The sequence below is a fragment of the Hibiscus syriacus genome, unplaced genomic scaffold, assembly GCF_006381635.1.
Source record: "Hibiscus syriacus cultivar Baekdansim isolate YM2019G1 unplaced genomic scaffold, ASM638163v2 tig00110467_pilon, whole genome shotgun sequence".
Classification (NCBI taxonomy): domain Eukaryota; kingdom Viridiplantae; phylum Streptophyta; class Magnoliopsida; order Malvales; family Malvaceae; genus Hibiscus; species Hibiscus syriacus.
In genome coordinates, this window is record NW_024062749.1 from 154,020 (window position 1) to 177,175 (window position 23,156).

At 32.7% G+C, this 23,156-nt stretch overlaps 3 protein-coding genes and 1 pseudogene across 4 annotated transcripts; 1 reads left to right on the forward strand and 3 right to left on the reverse strand.

The window, feature by feature from the left end:
• Window positions 1-1,331: 1,331 nt before the first annotated feature.
• On the reverse strand, window positions 1,332-5,243 carry LOC120127454. Of its 2 annotated transcripts, none has more exons than XM_039145370.1 (4): window positions 5,168-5,243; window positions 4,977-5,022; window positions 3,704-4,522; window positions 1,332-3,507 (listed from the first exon to the last, which is right to left on the reverse strand). In XM_039145370.1, exons 2-4 carry the CDS (start codon window positions 4,980-4,982, stop codon window positions 2,185-2,187), a joined length of 2,148 nt encoding a protein of 715 aa, XP_039001301.1. In that variant the 5' UTR covers window positions 4,983-5,022; window positions 5,168-5,243; the 3' UTR covers window positions 1,332-2,184. The 2 variants fall into 2 exon arrangements, with proteins under 2 accessions (XP_039001301.1, XP_039001302.1); XM_039145371.1 differs by having other exon boundaries at window positions 3,704-4,519; window positions 5,168-5,242.
• A 929-nt stretch (window positions 5,244-6,172) lies between these two features.
• LOC120127472 lies at window positions 6,173-9,136 on the reverse strand (annotated as a pseudogene).
• Window positions 9,137-11,425: 2,289 nt separating this feature from the next.
• Window positions 11,426-12,403, reverse strand: LOC120127280 (metalloendoproteinase 1-MMP-like). Its single transcript, XM_039145223.1, has 2 exons — window positions 11,876-12,403; window positions 11,426-11,735 (listed from the first exon to the last, which is right to left on the reverse strand). Exons 1-2 carry the CDS (start codon window positions 12,378-12,380, stop codon window positions 11,530-11,532), a joined length of 711 nt encoding a protein of 236 aa, XP_039001154.1. The 5' UTR covers window positions 12,381-12,403; the 3' UTR covers window positions 11,426-11,529.
• An 8,551-nt stretch (window positions 12,404-20,954) lies between these two features.
• LOC120127294 (glutathione S-transferase F13-like) lies at window positions 20,955-22,187 on the forward strand. Its single transcript, XM_039145231.1, has 3 exons — window positions 20,955-21,104; window positions 21,185-21,233; window positions 21,724-22,187. Exons 1-3 carry the CDS (start codon window positions 20,958-20,960, stop codon window positions 22,185-22,187), a joined length of 660 nt encoding a protein of 219 aa, XP_039001162.1. The 5' UTR covers window positions 20,955-20,957.
• Window positions 22,188-23,156: the final 969 nt, after the last annotated feature.

Here is a 23,156-nt window from a genome sequence, read left to right on the forward strand (position 1 = left end):
TAAAATTTTAATCTATTTTTTGTTCTATGTCATTTTCATCGAAGTTAAGTTTTTTTCTTTAAACTTTAGCAATTGTCAAAAATCACCATTTTATATCTTTTGCAATCACCCTAGACACTGATAAATTTAACTTATCATCTTCTACTATTTTGTCGATTTGGATTTTTTTTTCAAAAACTCTTTAAACATTAGAAAATCTATCTTTTTTGTAGGTTTAGGGATTTTTTTCGGATTTAAGGAATTGGTGTTTGTTTGAAAAATCAAATGCTAGAAGCCTTCTTTCGAGAAGATAAATAACATACTTCAAAAATAGTCTCATATTCCGATCATTAGAGGAGATCAAAGTATTTGAACATCGAACCTTTAGATGAATTTTTATCGATTTTGAGTAAATTCTGTGTACAACCAACTTGAAGAGAAGAAAGAGGGGTAAAATACAAACGTTTCGATACTGATATTATTGTAAATAATGACCGATGACGAGTAACAATTGATCAATAATGACATCAAAAAAATTTAACGATTTTCTAACATAGACTAAAATGATACACAAATTAAAATTTAGTGCATAAAAATGAAACGTTTAAAGTTTAATAGTATACAAATTAAAATTCATGAGAAAACAACCACGTCATTAATGATTTAATAATTCAATACTTATATTAAAGTCAAAATTAAATTTCAATATTATAATTAAAGCGTCCTTAAGCTCAATAGTAAAATGGGTACGAAATAACCTTTAAAATAATGTATCCAATTTAAAATACTTGATTTATAAGTTTATTATTAGCCAAGGATGTTAGATTGAATGATTAAGAACTCAATACCCTTAAACAAAATATCAAAGAGCCTCGTCTACGACAGGACTTTCTTAAAGCATTTTTTGATAATTTACATCATGTTTTTCATTTTCCCTAAAAACCCATACAAATTTTGGTTCAAATTCATGTCAATCAATGGGAGGATTGTTGGAGGGAGAAAACAAAAGACCTTAGTAATTCAACACCTTTTTGACTCATTAAACATAAATCTAAAGAAAAGCATTATTTAACTAGACTGGCAAAGCAATTAAAGCATTAAATTAATGATTAACATCATCATCAATTCACCACCGGCCTCATGAAAGTGAGGTCCCTCAAGTCTTATCCATGCGAGGAAAATAAAGAACTCAGCTAGAAAATGACCAAAGCTAAGCTCTTGGCTCAGAATGGAAATGGACCCAAGGGCTCTTTGTATTTGCATAAATGGTCCCTCCTGCATTTGACCATGTCTTCAAGTTCAACACACCGTTTTCTGATAACTAAAACATGGTTTTATAGAGAAACAGAAAATTAACTGGAAAAAGGGCAGTCATCTTTGTCAAGAGTCCAACATTAAAGGTTGGCACTGTTTGCAAGTCAAATTATCAATAAGGCAGTAAGAAATAAGAACCACCTGTGTTAATTGCTTCTAGGCTGGAAAAGGCCCTTCTTTCTGTGATTATAACCCCAAATCAGATCAACATCGGTTTCATCCGACTTATGTACAAGATGAACATGTTCGGAACTTCAAACTTCTTTCACCGGATAATGGTCACGAATCTGCAGTGAGTTGGGGGAATGGAGGTTAGTGTCATCCTCATGGATTTAAGGAAACATTTGCCCTCCCAATGATTGACTAGGAAAAAAATCAAAATCAGTAATCACCCGAAAACACAATGCTTCGGAACAGCTTTGTATATTGCAATTCTCCGGCTCGTTTCTTGATGTATCGTATTCTGATGCGAGTGACTGGCTTTTTTTTTTGCACTGCAGAAACCATCCTAAGTTTCCCCCATGCTGGAATTATTAGCACCGTTTCTAAAAAGGGCACTAACATGTGGCCTAAAACGAACTCTTCGTGAGTTATTCTGGGAAGCCTCTGCAGGCTCTCGCTTCTTTTTGGGATTGAAGAACCCACACCCAATAGCTTCTAAAGCTTTTGTGGTTAACGGTCGATTCCTAGTACTCTGCCGCCGGTTTTGCATTGTAGGTTGCTGGTTGACCTCCGCAACTTTATCAGGAATCTTTGAATTCGGCTGCACTGTTATTTCAGACTGAAAGAATGATATCTGTGAACAAGAATTGTAACTATTTTACACCGTCTCTGAGATGAAGGGTCCATCGGTTCCAAAACCCAATGAAACTTGAGGGATGTTTAAGTCTATCAATGTATGTGGCCGAGTCTTGTCAGAGATCCTTCTTCATGCAGGTAGCTTTCAGAGAAAATGCCTTCCTTTCTCTGATCAGGACTGCCTTCAGACAAAGAACTCGAGGGTGACAAGTTTTGTGGTCCCGTTTGAAAAACCGTATCTTCACAGGCATCAGGCAAGTTAGACCTACAGTGCGAAATGTCTTCATTTAACATCCTGTCAACCAAAATGTTTTCAACACTACAGCTTAATTCTCCATTGATACAGTCAGTTAACACCTGCTGTTTAGTAACAGGAACCAAATGTTTCGAATCACTAGACGGCACCTTTTGGCTGAAATTATACTTCTTAAACTTTTCTTCCTCGTCATGAAGAAGGCTTCTGTTGTGCATTTCTCGATTTTCCACTGATATAATGCTTATTTCAGAGGTGTGGGGAATAACGGTATTTGAGCTACTATTTACACAATTTGTTATGTCAAGACATTCTCCCCCATTAGCTAGGGCCACTGCAGCATTCGTAGTACTTGTTTCTTCCTCTTCATCTTCAGAGTCATCCGATGTATCCTCCTCAGAATCAATGGAAATACTAGAAGGGGTGGATAAGTTACTAGCTACAAGAGGTAAGCTTCTTAGCTCTCTAACTCTGGATCGTTCAACCCTGTTGGATAAACTAGTATCTATAATTGTAAACTTCATTAGATCTGGATTGCAGCTAGATTTTTGTGGCTTGAGGTAACAACTACGTTTTTCTTTTGTAGAATTAAAATTAGGATCTTGTTTTATTACTGGGTCCAACTTATTTTCTAGGTCCTCTCCGCTGCCTTTCGGCCCTTCAATTTCAAGCTCAAGAAGCCCCGGTTCTGATGCAACTTTATTAAGAACGTCACTAACGGAATCAAAATAATGGTCACCTTTCACTAATCTCCTCCTCGAAAACTTCTTAACACCAGGTACCAGGAACACCAGAGAATTCTTTAAACCAGAAAAAGCCTGATCTTTGGGCTGTTCAGAGTGCCAACCCCTAGCTAAAAGTCGAGGCCAAACAGCTTCCCAGAAAAGATCGTTCGATCTAGCTTTGCTCAACCTAAAACCTCCAGTTAGGAACTTGATAATCTCTGCTGATGTAAGACTAGAACAAGCTTTGCCAACTGGTATCTCGGGATGGAAAGAAACTACATGATTCACTTTTATTGGCTCCATAGCATTGCCAGTGAGGTCTAGCTTTCCTTTGCCAATGCCTATGGCTTCTATGAGCATACCAATGCCTACTGTGTTCTTTATAGCGAATACGTATTCCTCAAATGTTACTTTTCCCTCCCCAAATGTCTTAGAAACCTACAACAATCAGAATTCATAAAACATCATGGTGAAATAATTTTCTCTGAAAAAATATAGACCAAATACAGCTGCAAAATCATGTTCAAAAGTAAGTAGACTCCGAGAGATGTTCTTGATAGGTAGGTAACAGTCAACAGCAATACTGGAAAGATCTATTGCGTAGGTTTTGAGTATAGAAAAGTCAGGAAAATACCTCAAGCAACATATCTTCACATTCTTTTGAAATATAAGAAAATAACCGAGATAATAGTTCATGTTGCCTCCACCCTGTGAACAGCTTTTGTCCATGAACGCACAGCCTGCTTCTCAACTTTTGCCATTCTGACCATCTCCGATATCCAGCGGACTTGTAAAATTTTCCATAATAGAAAGACAATATCTCTCCCATCCCTTTACTCTCAGCAAATTTTTTCACAAGGATTAGATTTTTTCCGAAGATGTATAGCCCAAGAAGAATACTATCAAGTTCAATATCCTTCCATACTTCACTCGAAGACCCTGGAAGTGGACAAGTACCTCTATCCACCTTCAGCTTAGAATTTGGCTCCTCGGGGAAGTGTAATTCAGCATCCATCTTATTTCCAGTTGTAGATTGAAGCTTACAATTCTCTTTCATGTCTTTCCTATTAGCCGTCGTAGGACTTTCAACTTTATATTCTGCACATCCATGACTCAAAGTAATGTGGCTCTCTTCACTGTTTCCAGATTCAAATGCACCATTTATGCTTTCAGCTTCAGCCTTTGTCCAGAAAAGATGGATACACAATCCCATTGGAAAAGGGTTTGGCACATTCATTTCGGTTTTTGAATCGATTGGTTGCTTTAAAACCTCTAAACTCCAACATTCTCCAACTAGAGGTGGAATTTCTGCTTGGTATTGATCTCCGACACGAGGAATCAGCTGTGGATCTCCGGAAATTTCATCCGAAAAGGAACATGAAGCAAGTGATTTTTCAGATGGTTCATAATCAATTCCCTCCATGTCATTATCCAAAAAAGTGGTGTCCATCAGCTAAAGAATTGAGCAAAAATACATCATAATATCGTCTCATGAAATTGCATCCAAAAGATATATAAAATTAAACCTAAATCATGAAACCTCACGGCTGCAATTGAAATAAATAACATTTACATTTCTACTAATCTAAATTATCAACAGAAAGAACCAAAACCAAGTAGTAACCGACATTCATCTGCCAAGGCACAAAGCTTTCAATTCGTCAAATTCGGACAATCTCATTGAAACATAAGAGTGTACGCAGTAAAAAGATCTGGAAAACATGTCCATTATCTCAGCGAAAAAAAATAAACACGCAATCTCCTTTGATCAAACACATAGCGAACTGAACAATTAGACAAAACAGTAAGAAAAAAGAGATTAACCGATGAGCAGTTGGTAACAAATGTATATAAATAATAAACATGCAAAAAAGAAGGAATCTTTATTTCTAAAACATATAGCTAACCTCCATGGAAAGAACTCCAAGCTAAATTCCACGTAGCAAAACCAACCTGGAAAAAGTGGGTTTTCATCGTTATACAAGTATAAACCTCGATTCACTTAACTCTTCTTCTTTTTTACTCTTTTTTTACCACAAGTAAAACTACAAAAATAAAGAAAAGAACAGACAGGAAAAAGTAGAGAGGTCTTGGTTACCTTGTAAAAGAGGGATTAACTTTCATGAATACGAAATGAAAGTTGAACTTGCAGAGGGAGAAATAACAACAATAGAGCAAAGAAGAAATTCTCTCTAGTTTTTTTCTTCTCCTTCTTCTTTTTTGCTGTTAATTTAAAAGAAAAGAGAGCGAACGAAGATTAACGCTTGTGTTGGGTTCGATTTATGAGAGTTGAGACCACGCGCGTTCGCATGTAAGTTTTGATACAAGGGCTAAACTACCAAAGCGGCCTTGTCTGACTGTCTTGTGTTGCCTTTGGACAATCCTATTTTAGGAAATGTAGGCAGTGTTTTTTTTTACCTCCATTTTCGAACAAAAAAATACAATTTAATATTTTTATTCAGGAAATTTTTTGGGGTAATATCTTATTTTTAAAAAATTATTTTTCTAATTTTATAAAGGTAATATCTCAATAATTTAATCGATGATTGAGAATGACTAAAAAATTTGAAGGAAAAACAATCGTTACAGGTAATAGTAAAATAGAATGTATTGTTTTTTAGTTTAATGCATTTTTCCTTTAATCATCAAATTTTAAAACTTGAATTACAGTCATTACTTTTTTATTTTGTTTTTATTATAGCTGCTATTATTTGCTGTCGTTAAGATGTTATAATTTTTAATTTTCCATTGTAATTTAAACAGATTTAAAGGATTTTCGACGAATTGAAATAAATAATATAAGTAGTTTGACAAGTTTTTCCTTGAAATATAATTAGATTTAATTAAAATTATGTCATCAAAATAAAAAGTATCTTAAAAGATTAGTGACTACCAGTGTTTACCCAAATAATAGTTTTGGAAACTGACGTAACAAAAACTACCGGAGTTTGGGTTTTAGTGGGATGAAATCAATAGGAATGGGACGTGGCCCATTTGTGAGTTCATTTTATTCTCGTACACTGTTGTTTCTTCCTTCATAGACTAAACAACAGGGGTAACTACAAAATATAACAAGCTTTTTTCAGATGTTCAATGGAGGAAATCACTTAATCATATATCCCATGACATCTCACGCTTCTCTATAGCTCATAAGTCATCCCAACTTTAAGCAAACGCTTGTGAGGGATTTCAAACACTTTATCAGTTTGCCTCAAATTCCTCTTTATGAAATTATAAGCATAATTGATCAAAATCTTCTTCCCTATACCCGCACCTTTCACTGCAATCACTTCGTTTTCACCAACCAAGTGAACCACTCCAGCTTCCCTTGCTTTCTCCACCATTTCAACATCTTCTAACCACCCATTACTACTTATTTCTCCTCCATTTTCATTCATGTTTTCACCGTTTTCCGATGCGATATCGTCTTTCTCTCGGCATCCTGGTCTTCCTTTGGACCACGATCATTGATGTTTAACAAAGTGTCTTCTTTGATAAACTCTTTCAATTTTTCCAGCAAACTGATTTCGAAACCGTCTCCCTCATTGTGCACGTCTGTGTACCCATATCGAGCAGCGCAGCGGAAGACATAAAGCTCTCTCGGCTCTACTCTTCGGAAACGAAACCTTTCCTCGACCGGAACCTTGCTGATGGGTAATGATTTGATCGAGACGAAGACGAGTACCGAGTGCAACGCGGATACGTTTTCCAAATAATGCTTGAAGATAGGCGGAATGCCGTGGACGAGCTCCGAGTAAAACATGGCAAGTCCGGGGATTCGGCTGAAACATGTGTTCGTAGCTATCTCCTTGAACTTTTGAGGGGAAACCTTGTGGTCAAGCTCGTAATGGTACTTTCTTTGATACACGTTGCTCCAAATACACATCACAGTAACTATAAACGCCGCAAAGGCCAACGGCAAGTACCCTCCTTGGTCGAATTTATACAGGACCGAACTCAAATAGAGCAGCTCCACGGAACCGATGACGATAACATATGCGATTATCAAAAGTATGCTGGTTTTCCATATCATTATCATTATTAGAACCAACAAAGATGATGTCAAAGTCATTACGAATACCACGGCGATCCCTGTTCTATGACGATTAATTTCAGAATCGATCGATGTACAACAACGTTACCGCATATCATCAAAGTGTTGGGGGATTACCATATGCATTGCCGATCTTTTGAGTCGTCCTGAAACCAGCGGTGACCGCAACACAAGCCAACATCAAGAGGTAATTAACCTCGGGAATGTAAACTTGTCCTTCGTATTTGGTGGAAGTGTGCACAACTTTGACTCGAGGGAAACACCCCAAGGCGAGTGATTGTTGGATTATAGAGAAAGTCCCTGAAATCATTGCTTGACTTGCTATTATTGCAGCTGCCACAGCGATCACGAACATCGGCCAATATATACCATCTGCAACGAAGCAAGGCATTAGACACGATGTTATCGAATTTAAGGTTTAAAGTTTAGGGTTTACTTGGAATTGACTTGTAGAAGGTATCCGACACTAAATCTTCATGTTTACGAAGGAAAGAAGCTTGCCCGGTGTATGCTAGTATTAGAGCTGGATAGGTCACCGTGCACATGCTTATTTGTACGGATCGAACCGTGAAATGGCCTACATCAGCAAACATTGCTTCGGTTCCTGCATGGAGGTGTAAATTTCCTTCACTAAAAAAGCACGTTTTAAAGGGGGTTATATGGAGCAAAAATGTTGAATCAGAACCTGTTATGGCAAGAACGACGCCACCAAGGGAAACCCATGCATCCTTTTTGTTTCTCTTGAAGTAATCTACAATGTAGTTGGGGTTTATGGCCTTCACCACCGTTGGATCGAATTTGATGAAGTTGTAAACCCCAATCCCCCCAATGAATGCGAACCAAATACAAATGATCGGAGCGAAGGTGTAGCCGACTTTGTCGGTCCCAAATCTTTGAACCATGAAGAGGCAAACCAAGATAGCTGCAGATGTCCAAACAATCGTGCCTTCTGATAGAGAAGATTTTGCTTCCCTGATTCCTCCCACGGCTGATAAAACTGCAAATTATAGAACATAAATAACTTTTTAAAACTAGTTTATGAACTTGAAAGCATTGAAGATATATATATATATATATATATATGTTTATTGTTTGATCTATTGGTGGTGGAGTTTTCGTAAACCTGAGATGCAAGGAGTGAGGACGCCATCGCCGATGACCATGGAAGTACCGAGCATAGTGATGATGAGAAGGAAAATTTTGGCAAAGTTGCTATTCTCCAACGTGGACTTGAGTTTTGAAGCTCGTTTAAGGCGTTTGGTAGGCAAATCCAGCTGAAAATTCGATACATCAGCGTCCTCAGCTTGTTGACTCGGGATCAAACCCACCTTTGCATATCGGCATATCAACGAATACAAAGCAAACGTTCCTCCTGCAGGTACCCATGCATATATAATTCATGTTAGGTTAACTATAACGCATGATTTTACGTGAGTTGGTACGAACTTAATAAGTTTAATTATATATAAAAATATAATCCATAGCTTCTGCAGATGGATGCATGCAGTTGAAATTCTAAATGTGAAAATTACCTTCGCCATTATCATTGGCTTTCAAGACAATGAAACGTATTTGGTAAGAGGAATGAGAGTGATAGTGTAGAATATCAAAGAGAGAACCCCTAATATGTCATCGCCGTGCTTTATCCCGTCCGTGAAAGTACTCGCATATACGTATAGCGGCGATGTCCCGATATCCCCATATATTACTCCTAAGCTCTGAAAGGCCAGTTGCAGTATCGCCGACCACCCCCAAGCCTTTAAAATTATAACAACAATCCCAAAGTATTATGTATGTACATATAAAACGATGAATTAGATTAACTAAAATGCTGTGTTTGCAGACCCGAGAAGCGCGGCCATGGCGGTCTAGAACCTTGGCGGACTCCACGTCCAGGGAATCGATCCTGCTTAACTTGTCAAATAAGTTCTGCCGCTGATCGGAAACTTCCTCATGGTGATCGGTTTCTACTATCGGATCATCGGAGACTGTAGACATTTTTAGTATAAACAAGAAAAAGAAATTACCGAATAACAAATGTGTGTGTATAAGTATATAGTAGTGATTAGATTTATAGTTTATATGAAATCAATAAAAGAACGGAGTTTGTGAAGAGCTCCACGACGTGATGATGCACCAAATTAAGGTATTCTGATGTGATCTCCTGAATATTAAATATATCAATGATTAAGATGTGATTATTATAAATATTATATGATATTTTTGGAAGTTTGTTTAAGGAAATAATAAGAAAGGTAATTAAAGAAACAAATTAAAGTAGATAGTTTCATGTAAAATCGTCTTTCAAACGACTTTATATAACATTGAATGTTTTGGTCCAATTTTTTAAAAATAATTCAAATACATAAATAAATTTTAGATGCCTCTATTTTTTTAAAAAAAATTATTACTTCTCTAAAAAAGTCATTTTTACATGACAACTTATTATATAAAAAAAGGTTAATAATATAGATTATGACATTAATAACATAACGTGTAACCTTTAAATACTCAATCAGATTGCGCTTTGACGCAATTTTTATTTTGAAATTTTGTTTTTAATGAAGAAGTGTATGCGCATATGCCTTTCAACAATGCCTTGTAATTTTGTCAACTTACAAAATATTATAAAAAAATATACAATAATTCAACTATTAAACTGTTTCCTGAGTTGGAAGAATCAATACGTGTGATATAAACAAAATTAAAAATTTGTCTCTTTCAAATATATTATGTTATAGATTTTAAACTTTTCATGGTTATAGTTTAAGAATTTAAAAATTTTATTGGTTTGTTAATATATATTCAGTTGAAATAACATGTTATCTAGAATTTATTTGATCATTGTTTAATTAAATTAATTGTATCACATGTTTTTAAATTAGTCCTTAATTTTTTTAAGTTTATCCTTAAATTGTGATCATCTATCTAAATTAGTCTTCAAACTTTTTAATCTTCCAATTTCATCCTCAAATTCACCCAAATATGTAATTAGTTTCAACCATAAGTTATCCTAAATTTTATCTTTTTTCCAAATATATAATAATATACCTTGATCTAATAGTTCTATTAACAAGGGATATGATCAGTGCATTTCGATAGTTTGTAAAGAAATTAAAATGTTCAAAAGTTTAAGGACCAATCTAGAATGAGAGTCATAGTTTGATGATGAAATTAAAACGTTCAAAAGTTTAAGAACTAATTTAGAACGAGAGACATAGTATGGAGATAGAATTAAAACATTCAAAAATTTATGGACTATTTTTTTATAAATTTAGAATTAATACAAGATAATAAATGTTCAAAGATTTCTAGCACTTTGACAATAAAAGGTTTATACCACTTTATAGGCAGTGCTTGGACTCATGACTCAATGGATAACTACAAATCCCTTAACTATTAAGATCGCTTGGTTCGTGCAAAATTTATGAACAATTTTAAAATAATAATATGAATTTGAAGACATATGATACAATTATTTCTATAAGTTAATAGGAATAAATTTGTTATATAAATTTTAGGGTAAATTATGCATTTAGTACCTAAACTATCAGTTTTGATCCGTTTTAATACTTAAACTTTCAATTTTTAAAATCATACCTAAATTTTACTTTTTGTTTCATTTTAATACTCCATCGTTAAAAACTTAACACGTTTAATACTTAAACTATCAGTTTTGATCCGTTTTAGTACCTAATTTTTTTTAAAAAAATCAAAACTTAAGTATGATTTAGGTACTAAACGTGTTTTGGCACCTAGACTTTCATTTTTTTTTTCAAAATTTAACGACTGAGTACTAAATGAAACAAAAACTAAACTCTTGGTATGATTTGAAAAAATTAAAGTTTAAATACTAAAAACGGATCAAAACTGATTGTTTATGTACTAAATGCATAGTTTACCTAAATTTTAAAATATCAAAATAAATTTAGCGTGGAAAAGCTAGAACAGGAATATTCGAAGCCAATAGGAGAATTTAGTGAAGGTGGAATACAGATCTCTAATAAAACATCATCTAAATTTATTCGTATACAAATTATTCGCGTCTTTATCATAAAATCACAATGTTACGATTAGTAATAAAATACCATACTTCAATATTTTCATTATTGTGATTGAGTTAAACAATTTAAATCTTTTAATACCACCATGTATTATTAATTTAATATTTTAATTTTTAGCTTGGCGTATGATTGTGGATTAAAGCCATTTATAAAAGAAAAGAAATTTTCCTCCTTATTAAAAGATAATAATCCATTTTAATTTATGTATTATACGATAATTGATTAGCACATGCAATTACAAAAGCTTTACGCTTATACTTCACTTCTTATTATAATAATTTTAAATGTGATAATCACTTATTTAATAAGATAAAATCAAGCTTCCCAAGGTCTTGAAATTAGCTATATAGATTTAGCTAACTCAAGGTGCGACAGGGAAGTGTAGTATAAAGACTGTACTACATAGATGTCCTCTTGGCTAAGCTCCCTTTTGTTAGTTCCATAATCAAGATAAGGATACATGACTGCAGTTCGATCACTACTGTGCTCAAGGCCGAGCGTGTGCCCTATTTCATGCATGGCTCCAGACATCAAATCCAGCTCGTTTCCTACATACAGAAATATATGCAAAATTTTATGTTATAGAAACGAAAATAAATTATCAATAAAAATATATATAATTTATATGAAATTTGAAAATTTCATGACAACGACCGCACTCTCAAACCATCCCTTGGTCCATTCCTACCTGCAGGGTAAGATTTAGTGCTCCAAATCGTGTGGTCAATATCAAGGTAAAGCCTCCCATCAGGTGGATAATAACCAAAACCATAATTCTTAGGGTCCAGTGTAGTAAACGAAATCTTGATATCGGCGTTCTCGCCTGGGTATATCCTTTGGAACGCGAACTCAGGGACAGCACCTTGCCATTTTCGGAATGCCGCATCGATGACGGCAACAACCACGTTGGAATTCAGATTCGGGGGCATGGAGGAAGTGGATGTGAAACCATAGGTCAACGGGGAGTGGTACCATCTCCCACTGGAAAGGGTGTGGTTGGCATCAAAATGAAACAAGCCATCGAAAGTTGGTCGGCCGATGTCATCGGGGCTACCGCTGCTTCTTCTCCGGTCTTGCTCGTGATTTCGAAGAGATTCGAGTGTTATGGGTCTCGAATTCACTAGGAAGGCTGGAACACGAGAAATGTAAGAAATGCTCCGAAAAGTTGATGGGAAATTTAGCTGCCATTGCATGCTACGGTGGAAGTTTATGTGTTTTGGTTGTGCGGCTTGGTGTTTGCCTCGATCCCTATTTATACCTACAAAATGTTAATTAGTTACAAGGTCTTCATTCTCTCACAATAAGTTTAATATCTGAATTTGAAAAATTATTCGAATTTATCAAAATATTTAAGTTCGCATACAATTTAAATAAAGTAACTATATTAAAACATTATTTTCCTTAAAATCGTAAAAAATAATGATTAAATAATAAAAATAAGATCATATAAAGAAAACAGTAAAAAATTTCAATCAAACAATTTGGAATTAAAATATAAACAACATCAATATCGGTTGTGAAAAATAAGCATCATCGACACTAAATAATAAAAAACATGACAAACACGGACTTTAGCAAAACTTAAATATAATATATTTTTAGTGATTGTGATCATTTATCAATATGAAATAATCAATTTAAGTATAAAGTAATTAATAAAATAATCAAATAAACGTCAATTGGATAGAGGACAAAAAAACTAACTGTGAAAAAAGAAAAATTATGCTACAAGAGCAAATAAAAAAATCCACCATTTTAGATTATTTTAGAAGAAAGAAAAAGATTTATTGAATAAAATAAAAGAACACCATACATACAAAAAATAATTAGAAATAAAGCACGAACAAAGTGATCTCGGCAATAAAAAAATTATTGTTATTCATTAAGGTCTTGGGTTCGATTATCAATATTGCCAGAGCTATAAGTGTTTAATGTCAAATAGGTGAGAGTGTTCTTTTAACAAATAGTATCATGTACTCACTCCATATTAATAAAAAAAATAATTAGAAATTTAACGGATAAAAAATATAAAACAATTATTAATGATTATTTAAATTATAAATCTTTAAAAAAGTGTACCTGAGAAAAATTTTGCAGCTATTTTCTTTTTGATAAATGAAAAGGAATGAAGTAAAATAAAAGGTAAATTATATGTTTCATTACTTAATACTCAATATTTTTGTTTTGGTCGTTGAATTATAAAATTTAACAATCTTATTACTGAACTTTTAAATTGTGCTTATTTAAGTTTTCAAGCGTTAAATCTTTAACACTAGCCCAAAATGTTACTTTTTGGGGATTTTTACTTCTGTTGTTAACATAAAATTTCAACATTAATCTTCACGATTAACATTCCTTTTTATTATAATTCGACCGTCGACGATTATCACTTATAATATACTTGGTATTAAAATATTTTTCTTCTTTTCTTCTTCTTAGTCTAATTTTTCTCAATTTCAACAAAATTCAAGTCAAAATCTTTGTTCGGTCTGTAATCTTCATTGTTTAATTAACACGGAATCAAAATATATTGTTTTTCTTCACCTTCTTGAGCTCCCCACTTCTCAATTTGAAAGAAAACACTCTAATATTGATGAATCAAAGTGAGTCTAAAAATCTAAGTTTGAAAAAATTATAGAGAGGGGTGTTTTAAAATTTTACTAAAAAAATTAAACACCGTTAAAAAATAACGGTTAAATGATCTAAACAAGTTAGATTTGAAAGTTTAATAATACGATTATAATTTTTATGATTGAAGTATTAAAACATAAATACGTTAAAAACTATAGGTAACTAAATAATCTCTGTTTTGCCCACTAATTGTTGAGGATGCCTATCAATATCATTACATACGTTGGGTAGATTGACGGATTTTATATAACGTTCTGTCATTTTTGTCCATCGAGGGTGTTCTTTCACCCATGTGCTTCTCGTTCTTGTAATTTGCTGGCCAAATGATCAGCAAAATCGGCCTTATCTTTTGCAATTGGAATCCTATTGGATAGCGGAGATTGCCAATAGATATTTTTGATATATAATTTATTTTATAAGTAATGAATTTAAAATTTAAAATTAATTTATTATGAAAAATTACAATAAATGCAAAATATATTAAAAAGCTATATAAATATATAAAATAATTTACGTAGAACCAACCATTAATATGTAAATACCCTTTTAAAGTGTCATTCAACCATTAAATAGTTTGTTACATTTGAAACATTTCGAAGGGTTTTTTTATAAAAAAATACATTACGAAGGGTTGTTTAACCAAAACGGGGCTTTTAGGGAAATAATGTGAAAAATATAAAAATTAACTATTTTAGTCAATTTTGAAATTATTTAAAAAAATAAACTAAAAGCTATGATAAAAATAAAACCGTCTTCGTATTAAATCATTGTGTGTTATAGTAAAATCATTTGTATAAAATTAATTGAAGACCATATTATTTTTACTATAATTTTTTAACTTATTTCCTTCAATATTTTTATTTTTTTCTCATTATTTGTGTAAATAAGCCTATAATCATAAAAATGAACTGATATGACATGTATTGGCTGCTTTAGGAGTTTGGCCTCACCAATAATTCATTGTACGAACCATAAATGATTTGAACTTCACAGGAAAAATCCATCGTATAAACCATACATGATTTGCTCGACATAGGAAAATATTTGAGATGAACGTTAATTAAAATCAAAACGTTTATTTAAATTTATAATACTTTCAACTTATAAAAAATAATGTAGATACGTATAGTATCAATTAATCAAATGATCAGTGTAACAAAGAATCGGGAATATGATTTAAATTGAGGAAATATAAGTATGAATATTATTTTTGTAAATTATATAATCATAACCTTGGTAGTCTCGGTGATCAACGGCGACACTAATCTTGATACTGGTTGTCGACCGTCTGTATTCATTATTTTTTTAATTCTTAACAATTCTGCCTTTTTGACACGTATTTTTCTACCTTTATGACACGTTTTTCTCTGTCTCTATGGTAGTTTTCGATTATTTTCAACTTATAAAAATAAGGTGGCGTTTGGTTCGCATGAATCCCTTAGAATTAGGGGGGATTGGAATCAAATTCCACCATTTTTCCATATTTGATTCAAGTTTCCAAGGGAATTAGAATCCCTCATGGCTTCAACTTTCCATCAAATGAGGGAAAGTGAATTTCATCTATTATATGATGAAATTCAATTCCTTTGTTGGAGGGAATTGAAATTCGACCATACTACTTTCATCAATCTTTTGATAACTTATTCATATATTGAATAAAAATATTTTTTTTATAATTTCGGGTCGGGTTTCTAATTCATATATTCGGGTCGGGTCGGGTGAAACTTTATTTTGGTCGGGTTGGGTAGGTTTTTTAAAAGTGTGATATTCGGGTCGGGTCGGGTCGGGTTTAGGGTGAAAATACCCGACCCGAAAATATATATAATTTCAACTTATATATTTAGGAATAATTACAATAATACCCCTCTATATATAATTTTTTCCAATTAAGTCATTGCTTTTATTGAATAAAAATAATTTTTTATTATTTCGTGTCGGGTCGGGTTTCTAATTCATATATTCGGGTCGGGTCGGGTGAAACTTTATTTTGGTCGGGTCGGTCGATTTTTTTAAGTGTGATATTAGGGTCGGGTTTGGTGTTTAGGATGAAAAATACCCTACCCGACTCGACCCAAAAAAATATATAATTTTACCTTATATATTTAGGAATAATTACAATAATACCCCTATATATATATTTTCAATTAAGTCACTGTTTTTGTTGCATAAAAATATTTTTTTTATTATTTCGGGTCGGGTCAAGTTTCTAATTCATATATTTGGGTTGGGTCGGGTGAAACTTTATTTTGGTCGGGTCGAGTCTCGGATGGAGGTTCCCTTGTTCTCGGGTCGAGTCAGGTGGACCAAAAACCCGACCCAACCTGACCGATGACCATCCCTAATTGGGATGATTTTAACTTATGATGTTTATTAACATGATTTTTATAATTTACTGAAATGAATAATCAATTAATAAAATTTAAATTTAATTTTTTTTAAATTTTTATAATATATTGTTACATGTAATTTATAAAACAAACTAAAATTAAGCAAAAAAAAAAAATAAGAAGGGCAATCCTGTCATTTTACATTACTGAAATCAAATTCATCTGACATGTCTGCGAACCAAACAGAATATGGAATTAAATTCCAATTCAATTTCCTGCCAACCAAACAGAATATGGAATTGGATTCTAATTCCTGACAGATTCCAATTGCTTCACATATTTAAATTCTCTCAAAAACATTCCAGCAAATCAAACGCCACCTAAATGTTTGTTATATTTTTTTCTTTTTTCCATAGCCCCCATTAGTTTCTTTTTTTCTTCATCTTTATGATCAACGACGACATTAGCCTTGGTGTTAGTTGTCAACTGTCAATATTCATTATTTTTTATTTTTTTCTTAACAATTATACATTTTTGTCATGTATTCTTCTGTCTTTATGACACATTTTTCTTTGTCTCTATGATAGTTTTTTGTTATTTGACCATTGTTTTCTATTATTTTTTAGAGTATAATTTGACATCGCCACAATTAATCGAGATGACAGTTATATGTTATCATGACAATCTTTTCTGCTTTGGACTCTCGGATTGAATTTGGATATGTGATTTGTGTTTGTGGATAGTATTTTCACATAACTCGATTTTAATTTGAGATATGTCGGTGGTCTTTCAATAAATTTTTCTCTTTTGTTGTTCATTTGCCAATGCAGTCAGATATATTTGTATTTATTCATTGTTCAAGTTTATTTGGTTATATTTTTTAACATTTTTCTTGTATGATCCTTGTGTGATCTTAAGTTGTTAATTTTCTTGTATTTAGAAAAATATTCTTATTTTATGTTTAATTTACGATTGTGGTTGTAAATATTTATTATAATTTAAATATTTTCTATTTTTAATAAAATTAATATTTTCTATTAAAGAAAATGTAAATAAATATGTAACAAATATAAACGTGATATAGATACACTCCGAATTAAAATATATTAAATTTGAATTAATTTAACATATATTGTCAAATTTTGCAATTTATCCTCACCAATGATTCATTATCATATCAATCATAAATGATTTGTACGATAAAATATTCTATATATATATTTATTTGATGAAATAAAGTTAAAAACTAAACTTAAACAACTACTGTCAAATCACAACCAGCAGAGTCCTGCTGTAATAAGTAAACAACTTCCAGCGTGGTGCGTAGAAGACCATGTCAACATCCCTTATTATTGCATTGCGATAGTCTAAGTTCACGTTGCGATATATTCTAAGTTCGTTGCGATTTATTCTAAATTCGTTGTGATTTATTTCAAGTTCGCGTTGCGATTTATTCCAAGTTCGTTGCGATAGTCGTTGCGATTTATTCCAAATTCATTGCGATAGTCGAAGTTCGCGTTGCGATGTATTCTAAATTCGTTGCGATAGTCCAAGTTCGCGTTGCGATTTATTCCAAATTCGTTGCGATAGTCCAAGTTCGCGTTGTGATTTATTCCAAATTCGTTGCGATAGTCCAAGTTCGCGTTGCGTTTTATTCAAAGTTCGTTGCGATAGTCCAAAATCGCAACGACGATATTACATTTGTTTCTTAAGAATTTTATCTAAAAAGATAGTATTCGCGCAGACGTGTCGAAGACACGTATTACCACGACCACGACCCGACCCGAGACGGCGGCGACGGCGTGCGAGAGTCCTCCTTGTTCTCTATCACTTAACAAGGAAGTGGGAAAGCCAAGCCTTAAATACCATTCCCAATAATATTTCCAATACTATGTGGGATTGAGCATTACCAACACTTGTTCCCAATACTATGTGGGATTGAGCCTTAAATAGTGATATTATTTTTGAATGTTTTGCTTAAAATTGCAATAATCGCGATTGATTGTAGATTGACTTTTAATTATGACATATTTAATCGTATAATACTAATGCAATTGGTTGCTGATTCAGTTGTTTTAAGGTGCATGATTGTTAATTGTTTCCTGAATAATCACATTGTATTGGAAACAAATGTTGGTAATGCTCAATCCCACATAGTATTGGAAACACTATTGTGAATGATATTTAAGGCTTGGCTTTCCCACTTCCTTGTTGAGTGATAGAGAACAAGGGGGATTCTCGCGCGCTACCGCCGTCGCCGTCCGCCTCGGGTCGGGTCGTGGTCGGGTCGTGGTCGTGGTAGTTCGTGTCTTCGACACGTCCGCGCGAATACTATCTTTTTAGAGGAAATTCTTAAGAAACAAATGCAATACCGTCGTTGCGATTTTGGAATAAATCGCAACGCGAACTTCGACTATCGCAACGAATTTGGAATAAATTACAACGCGAACTTCGACTATCGCATTGCGATTTACATTTTCGCATTGCGATAGTCCAAGTTCGACTATCGCATTGCGATTTACATATTCACATTTTCGCATTGCGATAATCTAAGTTCGCATTGCGATAGTCTAAGTTCGCATTGCGATAGTCGAAGTTCGCGTTGCGAATCTGAAAACTGATTTGCGATACTGGAGATCGCATTACGAATTATCGATCGCATTGCGATTTGCGATACTGGAGATCGCATTGCGAATTATCAATCGCATTGTGATTTAGTTGGTCATTTTGGCAAATCTAAAAAAAATGGTTAAAATCATATATTTTAAGACATTTTTGGTCAATGAGGTTATTTTCTCATAATTCATTGTACGAACCATAAATGAGTTGAACTTCACAGGAAAAATTCATTGTATAAATCATACATGATTTGCTCGACATAGGAAAAATATTTGAGATGAATGTTAATTAAAATCAAAACATTTATTTAAATTTATAATACTTTCAACTTATAAAAAATAATGTAGATATGTATAGTATCAATAAATCAAATGATCAGTGTAACAAAGAATCGGGAATATGATTTAAATTGAGGAAATATAAATATGAATATTATTTTTGTAAATTATATAATCATAGCCTTGGTATTAGTCTTGGCTATCAACGCCGACACTAATCTTAGTATTGATTATCGATTGTCGATATTCATTATTTTTTATTTTTTTTTCATTTTTTTAATCTTAACAATTTTGCCTTTTTGACACGTATTCGTCTGCCTTTATAACACGTTTTTCTCTATTTCTATGGTAGTTTTCGATTAGTTTCAACTTATAAAAATAAGGGTTTGTTCTATTTTTTTTCTTTTATTCATAGCCTCCATTAGTTTTTTTTTCTTCGTCTTTGTGATCAACGGCGACACTAGTATTGGTGCTGGTTATCGACTGCTAGTATTCATTATTTTTTCTTTGTTTTTTCTTATTTTTTATTCTTAACAATTCTACATTTTTGGCACGTATTATTCTGTCTTTATAATACGTTTTTCTCTGTCTTTATAGTAGTTTTCGGTTATTTGATCGTTGTTTTCGTTTATTTTTTTAGGGTTGAATTTTATATCGCTACGGCTAATCGAGATGACACTTATTTGTTATCATGATAATCTTCTATGCTTTGGACCCTCGAATTGAATTTGGATATGCGATTTGTGTTTGTGGATAGTATTTTCACATCGATTGATCCTGATTTGCGGTATGTCGATGGTCTTTCAATAAATTTATTCCCTTCTGTAGTTCATTTGTCAATATAGTCAGATCTATTCGTATTTATCTCTTGTTCGAATTTATTTGGTTAGATTTTTTAACATTTTCTTTGTGTGATCTTAAGTGATTAATTTTCTTTATTTCATCATTGGCACGAGATAAAACACTGGATGTAATTAAAGTTAAGGTACTAATTTAAGAACAAGATTTTTTTTATACTAATTAAAAAAAATATGTCTATTTCAAGTACCAAATATATATTTAAGCCTTTAAAATATGTCATATTTCTTAAATTAAATTATAATAATAAACCATACAAAATATAAACGGGATAAATGGGATCAAATATTTATTTACTAGTTAATTCAATGTCTTAAAAGGGATCAAATTACAAAATATCGTATCCAAAGTGCAAATAACCTAAAAATTCAAGTTATCATTAACATAGTTTACCCAATTAGAAAAAGGATTAATATAATTTGGGATAACATCCCAATAAACATTGTTAAATTATGATTTGATCATTAAGTAATCATGACATCCATATTCAATAATCACATTATTAAGATCCAACAACCTAAGTAATGAAAGCGATTCCCTTGTTTAAATTGCTTGAGATACAGTTGGAGCAAAAAGACATGCATTCCACAAAACCTGTGTACCATATTGAAAAACTCCATCTCACAACAAGTCCCCAAGGGTAGTGGGTAGTGGATTTAGCACTGTTTCTGGGTCGATTGTTTAGTGTCTTATGTTTTACATGGGACTTTATCATCATTGTGATTGTTTTCATTAGAGGTGTCTTAGTGTTATAGACTGAGCATTACTTCAACATTGATATTTTCACTATCTTGATTTAGATATTATCTACCGGGGTATATAAGAAGTAATGGGGGGAGGGGGGGGGGGAGGAAATATAACAAATACATAACAAATGGCGCCATAGCCATGTTTGTAGCATAAAAATACTCGGTCCACATCTTCACATCTATATATAGAACTAATATCCCGTCATTAAGTAATGAAATACTTTTTAATATATTATAAGATACAAAAGTATTTGTAAATCCTCATCAATTTATTGCTCTATCTATTTTGTTTCTAATTTAATCTCTCAATGACGATCAAGTTGTACGGAATTGCAATGTCCACATGCACCGCCAAGGTTATATCCTGTCTCCACGAGCATGGTGCAGAATTTGAGCTCGTCCCTGTCAATCTCCAAACTGGTGAACACAAACAGCCTGCTTTCCTTGCCAAAAATGTAAAGATCCCATCCTTTTTTTTTACAATGTGTTTAAACCATGACTAGTATTTTAAATTTATGTTAAAATATATATGCAGCCCTTTGGTCAGATCCCTGCACTAGAAGATGGCGATCTAACTCTCTTTGGTAATTTCTTTTCAACATGAATCTCTGTCCTACTTAGAATGATCATAAGTCGGGTTGGTTCGAGTTTTTTACCCACTCGAATTAACCTGAAAAATAAACCAATACACCTGCATCTAATTTGATTTGGAATTTAGAAGGATCTCATCTAATTCGAAATTCGATCTCAATTTTTAGGTCAAAATATGTATTTGTATCATATTCTGCTAGACCTATATATAATTATTTTTATTAGTGAAAATAAAGATTTAATTGAAAAATAAAATAAAATTATTATTACAATTATATATAAATGATATTCTAATTTCAATATGATTTGACCTTACCCTTAAAATTTATGATCCGACCTTATTTTTAAAGTAAAAATAAGAAACCGACTCAATTGAATTAGACCGAGTCAAAATTCGTCAAATCCGTGTGAAGTGCACATCCCTCCCTCTCCTACCTTAATTTTGTTTCATTAATGTTCATATGTACCCTTTGGGAAAACAAGAATCCAGGGCAATCTCAACATATGTGGCTGAAAAGTTCAAAGGAAGCAGCTGTGATCTTCTAAGAAGCCAAAACCCGAAAGAAGCTGCACTAGTGAAGACGTGGATGGAGGTGGAGTCCCAGCAATTCAGCCCCGCAGTCGGCCCAATATTCTACCAATCCATCATCGTGCCTGTCATGTACGGCGGGTCACCAAATCAAACGATTATTGATGAGAGCTCGGCGAAGTTAGGGAAAGTGCTGGATGTGTACGAGAAGAGGCTGAGCAGCAGCAAGTACCTGGCTGGGGATTTTTATAGCTTGGCCGATCTGCACCACCTTTCTTATATATACTATCTGATGAAGACTCCGTATGGGAAACTGATAAACGAACGTCCTCGTGTTAAAGCCTGGTGGGAAGATATTTCTTCCAGGCCAGCTTTCAAGAAGGTGGCTGCTGGTCTAACTTTGGGTGACAAAAACTAGTTAGGGCCAGGCTTTGCCTATTGAAGTAAGAGCCTTTTGCAATAAGTAGTTGAAGTCTTCAATGTTCTCTATTTCATTTCTTCTTTGAAAACAATTAAACATTTCATTTCATAAAGGCTAAAGCAATGGTTGATGTGATTCAAGCTAATTAATATGCCTTCCTTGAATATACTAAAAATAAAATTGATTATTCGGTTGAGTCGGGTTTAAACTATTAAAAAATTTAAATTAATCTAATTAATGAGTATTGTTTTATTATTTAAAATTTTTAAAATCAAATTAAGTTATGAAATTAAGTCATTCAAACGTTTACTATTTTTAACTTAATTAATTAACAAAGTTCATATAATTTTATTGTATAGAATGAATTAACTATATTTTAATAATAAATGAAAAATTATGATATAATATACAAATATAAAGTCTTTTTATTAGTCTAGAGTAAATATAAGATAATATAATTCAAAGACTCTCAATAATTTAATATTGAACACTTATACACCTTTACGGTGTTGGAACCCAAAACCCCAAGGAAAAGGTGCATTTAGGCAAGTGGGAGGCCTATTATTATTAGGGAAACTATACCTTTAGTATCTCAATTGTTATTTTTGTTTCGTTGTAATCATTCAATCATTTTTTGTTTTGAAATTATACCTAACATTTAATTTTGGTTTCATTTTGATCATCCACCGTTAAAAAATTAGTGGTGGTGCTGATGTGTCTTCATAAAATAATGTCACATCACTATTGAGAAGAAAAAAGAAGAAGAAAAATACCACGTTAGTAGTTATGTTAATTTTTTAACGGTGTATGACTAAAATGAAATTAAAATAGTGGTATGATTTTGAAATAAATCATAAAAGAGTGATCAAAACAGAATAAAAGTGATAATTGGAGTGCTAAATATGTAATTTATCCTTATTATTATTATAATAAACCAAATCACTTCTACTTACTTTCGCAGCTTTC